General features: G+C 37.6%; 1 protein-coding gene across 1 annotated transcript in view; it reads left to right on the top strand.

The window, feature by feature from the left end:
* LOC107746661 (protein furry homolog) overlaps positions 1 to 10988 on the top strand; it is a gene marked incomplete at its 3' end in the record, with an annotated part of 40679 nt that overhangs the window by 10558 nt on the left and 19133 nt on the right. The window contains exons 2-12 of the mRNA XM_016560966.1: positions 2832 to 3022; positions 4414 to 4467; positions 6743 to 6882; positions 7549 to 7639; positions 8014 to 8093; positions 8194 to 8274; positions 9246 to 9414; positions 9645 to 9737; positions 9967 to 10065; positions 10151 to 10252; positions 10327 to 10430. Coding sequence (XP_016416452.1) covers positions 2832 to 3022; positions 4414 to 4467; positions 6743 to 6882; positions 7549 to 7639; positions 8014 to 8093; positions 8194 to 8274; positions 9246 to 9414; positions 9645 to 9737; positions 9967 to 10065; positions 10151 to 10252; positions 10327 to 10430 — 1204 coding nt within the window. The remainder of the gene's footprint in view (positions 1 to 2831; positions 3023 to 4413; positions 4468 to 6742; positions 6883 to 7548; positions 7640 to 8013; positions 8094 to 8193; positions 8275 to 9245; positions 9415 to 9644; positions 9738 to 9966; positions 10066 to 10150; positions 10253 to 10326; positions 10431 to 10988) is intronic.

The following is a 10988-nucleotide window of genomic DNA, read 5'->3' as shown; positions in this document are numbered from 1 at the left end:
GATCTGTTTTTAGTTGTTTTAATACTACAATTGATTGCTTCTGTTGTCCTCATTTGTAAGTCACTTTGGATAAAAGCGTCTGATAAATGACTAAATAAAATAAATAAATAAATATATTTACAATACATATATACATATACAATATATAATATATATATATAAAATTTTTAAGTAAATTAGAAAAATAGTTTGTTTATCTTTATTTATTGACATTTTAATGCTTGAGATCTGTTTATGCGTTTTGTTAATGCAATATTTTTATTGAGCTTTGCAAGCCTAGTTGGCTTCTCATTTGCTGCCCATGGCGGTTTTCCCAAGGGAAGATTGTGTAATGGAGTCGGTCGGTGGAATTCAGAAGCTAGATAGTTTATCTCACTTTACGCCGCCTGTGTTTCTACATATGTGCAAACAAGGGAGTGAAAGTGAGTGAGTCTGTGCCCAATCGAATTATGTTTACACTGTTGGTTAGTGGCGGAGGAGAGATCAGGACGTATAGTGTGTACTCAGGGATAAATATAGCCCTGCAGCTATGCCACTGTAGCATGTCAGTCCTGCACACTTGCCCAGGCCTCAGCTAAATATTCCAGCCTGATATTCAGTCTCGAGAGGCAGTGGACGTTTACACTGCAATAGAGAGCTTTCAGAAGAGGCGAGCACACATGCGGATCTGTTATCACCTAATTTTCGGACTTTTGTTTCGACTCGCACTGGGACCTTTATAGTATGGGGCAAGTGGTGATTGGGAGAAGGTCTTGCTATCACTGAAGTGACTGATAAGGACTTGTGAAGTTTGGAAAACTGGATCCCATATGCTGCTCCCCTACTATGGACAGCACAGTCATGTGCTGGAATAAAACCAGCATGGTAAACTTCATGAAAGGTCTGGGTAGGTGCTACAAGAGAGAGAGAGAAAGAGCAGTGAGTGAGAATCTGTCAATGAATGATGATGAAACTTGTAAACGAACATAGTGTTTAAGTAACAGAATTAGTCAAATGTGACACAGCGTAGTTGAACAAATGCAAGGCGAGCTTCAAACTTACCCATGAGCTTTTATTGGTGTTTAGATAATATAATAGCAAAACACACAGTTTATTTTGTTGAAGAAATATATCGATCTAAGATGGTTTGATGAAATTAAGAAATGTTTGTTGCCAACTGCAGTGTACAGTATGTTAATGAATGATTGTGCAGTCAGGTAGAATGCAATGAAACGAAGGAAATATTAATACAATTATTAATTATATTAATAATTAACAATTTTTTTTAGTTTATACATTTTTATAAATAAGAAGTATTTATAAATTAATCAATTTATTATTAAAGAATATTATTTAATCAAATTTAGTTTTAGCATTTGGGCTGCCCATGTACAATGAAACATTTGACAATGTAATATCAAGAAAATATGGACGCTGTAAACCGGGTTCATGCACTCATGATTTTTGAGGGGGCACGTGGGGGGGGGGGTCATGCTTGTCATGTGACACACAGCAGCCACGATAGCACTGTATACCTGATGTGATATAGGCTTATGTTTTATTTTAAAAAAAAAATTTTTTATTCGAAATATTTTCAAACGTGTTAATAAATAATGTTCTTTTTAGCAGCATCATATGACCCCTTTAAGTACTAGATATGTGTGTCATGCCATAAAATATTTTAATACGACTGACTTTGTATTTAATGTGAATTTAATAACAATATTGTAAGTTACTAATTATAACACTTTCATTTTACAGAGAGCAAAGAACATTTTCATTCAGTCTAGCCATAGGCACTCTCAAATGACTCATCTGAACGTCTCTGATTGGCCATTGCATTCATAAGCTCAACAGAATCGTGTGTGATTGGTTATAATGCGCAGCACTGTAAAGACGCGTGTGTTTCTGGCTCAGCTCCAGCCAGTGAATGCAGATTTGAATTTAGCAGCTGATGCTGTGCCGTACTGAACAATCTAATCACACCGGTGCGATTGTATCAAATATAAAAAATATTATTTGGCTATTTTTGTCTTTTGGAAGCTGCATTCAAAATGCACTTGGCTCAGAAATCTGAGGGGACACGCCTCTGGGTGCAAAATATATTAAATATATTAAACTTTAGATTGAAAAAAGTGGATTAAAAATTTGTAAACTACTAGTTGTTTTCAGGGGTGAAATACTGTAGATTACAAAGATCTTTTTGTTCTATTCAAAGGAAAGCAAAACCCAGTTTAAGCCATGTGTAACGAATTGTTTTCGTCAACATATGATAAGACTGTGTCTAAAACTAGATCAAAATTTGTTGTCAAAATGATCACTGCTGTGACTGTCAAATGCCCCCTCTGCAACTCGACCACTGTTACTTACAGTACAGTCCAGTAGTTTGTGTGTGTGTGTGTGTGTGTGTGTGTGTTTGTGAGCTCTGTGAAAGAATATTACAACTTCTTGATATGAAATCGACCTTTCTGCTTCTAGGGTGTTACTTTAGTTTGTGTTGAGGAAATCTGGGCGTTACTTTGTGTACACAGGTTTCAGTCGCTGGCAAGCTGCAGAATGAGAATTGTTGGGAAACTCTGAAATGGATTTCACTGTCTGGATTACGAAAAGGGTCATTGTCTGGAATACAATAATTGATTGTATACATTCAAATAGTTTTTGACCTCTAAACTATAACAGTAGAAAATGCATGTGATTTATTCTGAAATAATGCAGATTTTCCATTTTTGGGCTTCTGAAAAAGACAAATACAATACATGCAGTATTTTAGACACACTAAGAACACCTCATTTCCATGTACATATTTATTTATAATTTTAATATTATTTATTCTTCTCTTTTTTTGTCTAAAGCTTCACCAGGGTACAGCAAGCCTCCTGTCCCACCAGTTTGCTGCTCGCAGGGTGAGAAGGGGCCGCCAGCCATGATGCCCATCAGCGTGGACCCAGAGAGCCGTCCGGGCGAATACGTGCTCAAGAGCCTCTTCGCCAACTTCACCACCATCTCAGAGCGCAAAATACGTATCGTCATGGCCGAACCTTTGGTGAGTGACAGTTTTGAACTATTGAAGGTTACGATCTTGAGACCTGTGACCATTCCAGTCCCAGTAGTCATCTGTCTCTGAGGACTGTGGAGATGGCTGACCATATGGACTGTTGGAATGACTTGTTTGGACTGAATCTAATAAGGAAATATAAGCTAATCCGGCTAACCCTAGTTGTTTATGTAGCTCAGCACGTGACCCTACATCTATGTATGGTTCTTGTCAATAGAAATTAAATTCATATATGTCAGAAATGGAAAATACAGATGAGATGTTAGTGTTAAAATATCGATTGTTTATCTCTAAAGACACTGAACACTTGCCAGCCTCATTAGTATTTTCCAGACAACAGGCAAATTTACCTGCTTGCGTGTTTAACAGCGAGCTGCTAGTTTCATGGCCGACAGGCAGGCTAGTGTTAATTAACCTTTCCCAGGACAGATATATTGTGTCCCTCAAAACATCTGCCACCAGGATGAGCTCATCTTCTTCTTCTAATTTTCTAAAAAAAATCTAAGATCATGTTACCTGAATTGTTCAGCCACAGTTGTGTAATGTATTGTTTGATAAAGAATAGTATGACCTGGATTATCTGCAGTTTATTTGCACAACGACATCCCTCTGACCGATTGTATTTGAACAGTAAATAGAGCGATTCATAGCTGCAGTATCTTTTTGGTTTCTGGATGTTATTTACTTTTCTTTCTCTTCAGACACAACTAGAGTGTTTTTATGGGGCGGTCATGTCTTGACATACCCCAGTCTTTTTATGCAGAAGTGGAGAAAGGTCCTGCAAGAGCATAAGGCGGTCCATTAACAAAGCCTTGAGGGATTGCCCTGTCCTTGTCTGCCCTCTCATCTGTTTCTCCCTCAAATGACTCCAGCAACTGAAATATTTATTAACCTAAGATGAAAGTGGTGCTTCAGTGGACTGAATGAGCTCAAATTAAATTTAACACAGTCTGAAAGTGTTATGTCTGACTAGCCCAGCTGGGTCAGAGAAGACAGTCTGTTCTGGGCCTAAAATCCAAATAACAAAATGATAATAGTATTTGAATATCCAAATCACTTATTAACTGCTGTCTCCTGAAAAGAAGCTACACGCAATTCTGGGTCTTTGAAACATCTTATGTTACCTGAGTAGGAGTACGAAATGTAGGTCAGTTTGTTTTTTACACAACCTGTGTTGTTTAATCAGCATGTCCGATCTGTGATAGTTGCTAAGATCAGCTTTTTCACATTGTAAGACTCTGCAGGTTGCCCTGTTTGTATATACACACTGCTGTTTAAAAGTTTGGGGTCAGGAAGATATTTTTTTTCCCTCAACAAAATACTTTCATTCTTTAAGAATGCATTAAATTCATTTTTACATTTTTCTGTTGTTTTTACAGGAAAAACCTTTGGTAAAGTCTCTTCAGAGGGGTGAAGATCCGCAGTTTGACCAAGTAAGTACTGTTTGCTTAATGCCCCCTGAACATATGCACACGTCCCCATGTCCAGTCCGTGGACAGATGTCCCAGCGGAAAGACAAGAAACAGCCTTTTAGCTGCCTGGCTGTGCCAAAAAATTAATCTGACTTTGTGAATTATTAAAATAGATTCATGGATCTGTCTAGCCTTTAAAGCATTCAAAGTGACCTCAGTAAAAGCCTGATGTGGTTTTTGGCTTGTCTGGCTGTCTGGGAGTGAACAAGTCCATTTGCATTTCTGATAGATTAGATAAGAGAGTTTTATGCCTAAATTCACGATAGGAGGAGACATTGCATGCTCCATCAGGTCATCAAACATGTTGTGCAGTGGGCGAGACATTATTTCTCTATAATTTACACATAATTGTTTCTGATTGTTTTATACAGGGCTCAACAATAAGGATTGCATTTAATTTTCATTGCAAATTTCCAGTTTTTCTTTGCAATTTGATCAAAAAATTGTGAGACCATAATAACATGAAAAAAATAATATAAAATATAAATATACTGTAGATATATACATTCATATGTATCTATACACACACACAACTATATATACTGTATAGAGAGAGAGATTACCAAATTTGAATTTGTACAATTCTAAATGTAAATATGGAATTAAATTACATTAAATTTAAATAAATCAATTATAATTTTACATCGGGGCCAGAATGAGTAATATTTGTTATATGAATATATTTCTCAAACTCTATTTTTACAGTTAACTCATTTGTAAATGAATGACAAAAGTATCTACAAAATGAATAAATGTATAAAATGTCTCATTTTTATTGCAAAGGTTATTTTCAATTTGATTAAAAAGTGTAAAAACAAAAATATTATATAAAATTAATACAAATATAAAATATAATTGCAAAATTTTATTATACATATATTTAAAATTATGTTTTAAAAAAATTATTAATGTAAATAAGGAATTTTTTATTTAAATTAATTTAAAAAGTGAACATTGTAAGTTTGCAGCCTGTCAGGGCAAGTAAAAAAATCTAAACCAAAAGCCAAACTGCAGAAACAAAAAAATCCTTAATGTTTGGTTTGTTATATAATTACTATTCCTAAACTTACCCATTACAATGAACTGTGTAAATGAATGACAAAAGTATCTGCAAAATTAATAAATGTACAAAATGTCTAAAAAACAGAATTTAATTTCATATAACCTTGAGTAAATGTATCGAAAGCCCAGAATGAAAGGTCTTTTTATTGCTGGCTTGGGTGGAGTGTGTGTTCCCTGCCCTGAATTTGTAAGTTTGTTTCTGTATGCATGTATGTGTGTGTGTGTTTGTGTGTTGGAGGCAGGTGAATAGCAGCCTCATTCAGAACTCACAGGGCTGCGTTTGTACCCATGATCCCCTGGGCTTTTCAGCAGCCTCACTGAGAGGTGATTCTTCTCCCAGGGTTCATCAGGGAATGAAGGGCTCGCTGTGTTCACCCTCAGCCCCTGAACACCACCCATTCTCCCTCCCTTTCCTGTGTGTCGAGTCCTCACCAGGGACCGCCTTTCCTTCCTGCACTCATTACCCCAACTCCCTCCTCTTTTCTCGCTGTCTTTGCATCTTGGATACACATTTAAAGGGTTAGTTCACCCAAAAATGAAAATTAGCCCATAAATTACTCACCCTCAAGTCATCCTAGGTGTATATGACTTTCTTCTTTCAGACGAATCCAGTCGGAGTTATATTAAAAATGGTCTTTGATCTTTCAAGCTGTTTAATGCCACTCAGCGGGTGTTGCATGCATCCGTCCAAAAGCAGTTAAATAAAAAGCGCCCATCCATTAAAAAAAAGTGTCTCACACGGCTCCGGGGGGTGAACAAAGGCCTTCTGTAGCGAATCGATGCGTTTTTGTAAGAAAAATATCCATATTCAAAACGTAATAATCACTTTAATGTAGCTTGCGCTCACTGTTGTACACTGGAAGCAGTTCCGGGGGAATGACGCATGAGGTCAGCGTTGCAGCATGCGCCGCTCAGAAGGAAGAAGAAAGTCATATACACCTAGGATGACTTGAGGGTGAGTAATTTATGGGCTAATTTTCATTTTTGGGTGAACTAACCCTTTAAGACACATGCTCGCACAAAGTCTCTGCTTTCACCAAGACCACCTCCACACTCAAAATAACTTTCTCCTGAATATGCACCATTAAAATACATGGCCTACATACAGTATTAAGCACTAGGTGTATTTTTAGTTTGTTTATGTGGAGATTAATACATGCTATCTTTTTTTCAGTTGATCAGCACAATGAGTTCTCTGGCCGAGTATTGCCTACCATCTATCCTGCGAACCCTGTTTGACTGGTACAAAAGACAGAATGGAGTTGACGATGAATCCTATGAGTACCGACCACGTTCAAATACAAAGTCCAAAAAGTGAGTCCCGTTTGTATCGCTTAGATAAGGCTGATCATTTAAGCGTAATACAGTATGATATAGTTAATTAAGCATAATAGAGTTAAATAATGCAAATCTACCTCAAATGCAACTATTATAGAAGGGTCAAACCGTCATGATGCTCCAGAAGGGAAAACGATGCATTAAGAGACTTTAACCAAAGAATTTGTGGGACCTGAAGGATTTTTCTGAAGAACAGCAGGCAGTTTAACTGTTCACAGTTGGAGTTTTGTGGGTATTGCTCATGTCTGTTAACGTTTGAGCCATATATTTGTATTCATATTTTTGTGTAAACATTTTCAGGATTTTTCAGCATTTATTTGAAGTAGGAATCGTTTTTAACATAGTAAATGTCTTTACTTGATTTCAAAAACATTTTTTTTAAAGACTGTAATGCAATATTGTCACTTGGCCTGATGACTTCTGTCTTAACTGGATGATTTGACACAATAGTGCCAAGAATAGCCCAGTGACATCAGATAGCCAAGTGGGTGTTGAGTGACTCAGATGCTTCTGTGACTTCTGCTTCCTGTAGCTGGAGTGCAAAACTCCATTTCATCATTGAGAAATGATATTTTAGTGAATGTGTGAGAGGGTGGGAGCAAAATTGGCTTACATGATCTGTTTACATTCTCTCTTTCCCAGTGATGAGCAGCAGAAAGATTATCTGCTGGAGAGGAGAGACCTAGCCATCGACTTCATCTTCTCTCTTGTGCTCATAGAGGTTCTCAAACAGGTAACACACACACTTTGATTTGCATCTAAATAAGTTTAGATGCAAATATAACCAACAGACTTTAAAGATGTAAACAAATATTTAAGAGTGAGGAGAACTGAATGTACAAGTTTGTCTGTAGATCCTCACCAAGGATCTATGGTGGTTATTGCCTTGCCAGACAATCAAAATTGTCCCAGTCAGCTTCAAATTTTATAGCGAATTGTGTTTTGTTTCCTTTGGCAACAAAATGGCAAATTTAGCCATAGATTAAGGCTTAGAAGAGATACACAGTTTAGTGGTTATTATACAAAGGTTTTTGAAATCACAGAAAGCCATAATTGGCCAATCAAAACCAAATTATAAAATGTGATACTGTTTGTGTTTTTGGCCAGATGCCCCTCCACCCAGTTGTGGATGGTTTGGTCCATGAAGTCATTAATTTGGCTTTTAAGCACTTTATATATAAAGAGGGGTAAGAGACTTTTTCCTCTATTGGATACATTTAGTAAAATGTATAAATTCATATAAATTCATACATCTGCTTTACTGTTTACATTTGTTTTTATGACTAGGTATCATGGACCCAACACTGCCAACATGCACATTGTAGCTGATCTCTATGCAGAAGTTATCGGAGTCTTAGCACAAGCAAAGCAAGTACTCAATCCAACAATTTTTGTTTAGCAGTGTTGAACTGTGCTTTTTGAAATGTGCAGAAAACATACTGAAGGGGGCAGAAAGGTCTGGAAATCAGCCTTTGTGTTTCTAGATCTTCAGAAGCACATAGCTTTCAAGTGGTCTGAATGCTTAGCATCCTCTGTACATAAGTGTCATTCCTATAATCTGTGTGGTACTCTACAAAACAACTGCGCCTGTTGCAAAACAGTTGCCCTGTGCGTCTCTTTTATTTTCGCCTTGGTTGGGTGAAATAATCTGGGAAACTGTTGTCTGTTGGTGTTTGCTTGCTCAAGAGATGTTACCAGGTCTCTGGTTGTCTTATTTGACAGCTTGGGGTCTGGCTTGTGAGAGGGCAGGGGCACCAGTGCTGTGTTATTTGATTTTATTTTATTTTCCAGAAATGTAGCTTTTTTAAAACTGTGAAGTCATAGAAATGAGTAAAATCTTAAAACGCTTTTTTTCTACCTCACATAGCTTTCAAGTGGTCTGAATGCTTAGCATCCTCTGTACATAAGTGTAATTCCTATAATCTGTGTGGTACTCTACAAAACAACTGCGCCTGTTGCAAAACAGTTGCCCTGTGCGTCTCTTTTATTTTCGCCTTGGTTGGGTGAAATAATCTGGGAAACTGTTGTCTGTTGGTGTTTGCTTGCTCAAGAGATGTTACCAGGTCTCTGGTTGTCTTATTTGACAGCTTGGGGTCTGGCTTGTGAGAGGGCAGGGGCACCAGTGCTGTGTTATTTGATTTTATTTTATGTTCCAGAAATGTAGCTTTTTTAAAACTGTGAAGTCATAGAAATGAGTAAAATCTTAAAACGCTTTTTTCTACCTCATATATCATCTAACATATAATCGACTCGATTTCTCTTTGTAAGTGCTTGTGAAGTATAACGCTTGCCCTCAAGCCAGTGATTTATCTGTCCATCATAAAATTTTTTTTGTGTAGATTTCCTGCTGTTAAAAAGAGGTTCATGAGTGAGCTGAAGGAGCTCCGTCAGAAGGAGCAGAGCCCATACGTGGTCCAAAGCACCATCAGCCTCATCATGGGCGTGAAGTTCTTCCGAGTGAAAATGTATCCTGTAGAGGAGTTTGAAGCCTCCTTTCAGTTCATACAGGTAAATGTAGAATATTAAGACATTTCACAAAGCATACATTTGTACTGTAGCCTTTTTATTGATTTATTTTGTTCATTTGTTTAATATTTAATTTATTATATTTATTTTAAATACATTTATACTGAATATAGAGACTTAGATAAGGCTATAGTGATAAGCTCAATGAAATTAGCTCTCAAGAATGTGAAGGCTAACAGTTTTTCTCTATGCTATGCTCCTTTCTGTTACAGGAGTGTGCGCAGTATTTCCTGGAAGTGAAGGACAAAGACATCAAACATGCTTTGGCTGGATTCTTTGTGGAAATTCTAGTTCCTGTAGCAGCGGTTAGAGAATGTTATAAAGATCTGTCAACACTCTGCAAATTGGATGTTATTTACATGTATTTTGAACATTACAATCCACTCACACATCATTGTATATGACCTGTTGGTCAAGTAATTGTTTTAATAACGTATATAGCCATATATCACCCTTTTTAATCCTTATTTTGGTAGAAATGTCTACAAACGTTTTGATCCTCATTATTATTATTGTCTTTCCATTCTTTAATAGGCTGTCAAGAATGAGGTGAATGTTCCCTGTTTAAGGAACTTTGTGGAGAGCTTGTATGATTCTACCTTGGACCTTTCAACAAGAAAGAAGCATTCACTGGTCAGTCTGGATTTCATAAGATGTAGTGTTTCATACTTTTTGACGGCACTTTGAACACTATGTACCCTTCTCTCTGTTTTTTTAGGCTCTGTACCCACTAGTGACATGTCTGCTGTGTGTCAGCCAAAAACAGTTCTTCCTCAACAGATGGCATGTCTTCCTCAACAACTGCCTCTCCAATCTGAAGGTATGTAGTTTATTCATTTATTCAACTCAAAATCGCAAACTGGATTTCTCACTACATAAACTTCATCATTACAGAGCAAGGACCCTAAAATGGCACGGGTAGCACTAGAGTCCCTCTACCGACTTCTGTGGGTCTACATGATTCGCATCAAATGCGAGAGCAACACTGCGACGCAGGGGTAAGCACAGCCGTGGTCTGCTGCTACTTGTATTTAAAGCCACTACTAAAACGCCCATCTGAGACCCCCAGAGACAAGGTTCACAGTAAACTGATTTTACATAATACGGCCCATCTCGTGAATGCCAGCTTTCTTAGTGGAGTTCTAAAGGGCTGAAAAAAATAAAAATTAAAACAAGTCTGTACCCTACCCCTCCCATGGCTGTCAGTCCAATGAACCCGGGGTGTGACCGCACCCCTCAGCCCTTCTCAGTGGCAGAGAGTAAACAAGCAATCCATTACAGTCATCGTGCCTCAGGCGGAGGGGTAATTACTGACAGTGCTGCCAGAAATGGGTGGAGAAACTAGAGAACCAGAAGGGAGGCTGGTGGTCATGGGTGATGGGTGTTGGAACGCCACTGGGAATCGAAAGCTTGGCAAACGAAGCCATATACACACCCATATTTGATCTTCAGGGCTAGAAATGAACATTGAACATGTGTAGATGTCTTATGCAGCTAATCCATAATAGATCGATCGGAATTAATGTAATAAATGGTTTGGGAAAGGGTGTACATGC

The sequence above is a fragment of the Sinocyclocheilus rhinocerous genome, unplaced genomic scaffold, assembly GCF_001515625.1.
Source record: "Sinocyclocheilus rhinocerous isolate Xijiao unplaced genomic scaffold, SAMN03320098_v1.1 scaffold259, whole genome shotgun sequence".
In the NCBI taxonomy this organism is placed as follows: Eukaryota; Metazoa; Chordata; class Actinopteri; order Cypriniformes; family Cyprinidae; genus Sinocyclocheilus; species Sinocyclocheilus rhinocerous.
The sequence above is the reverse complement of the archived record's forward strand: the minus strand, read 5'-3'. Positions and strand labels throughout refer to the sequence as shown.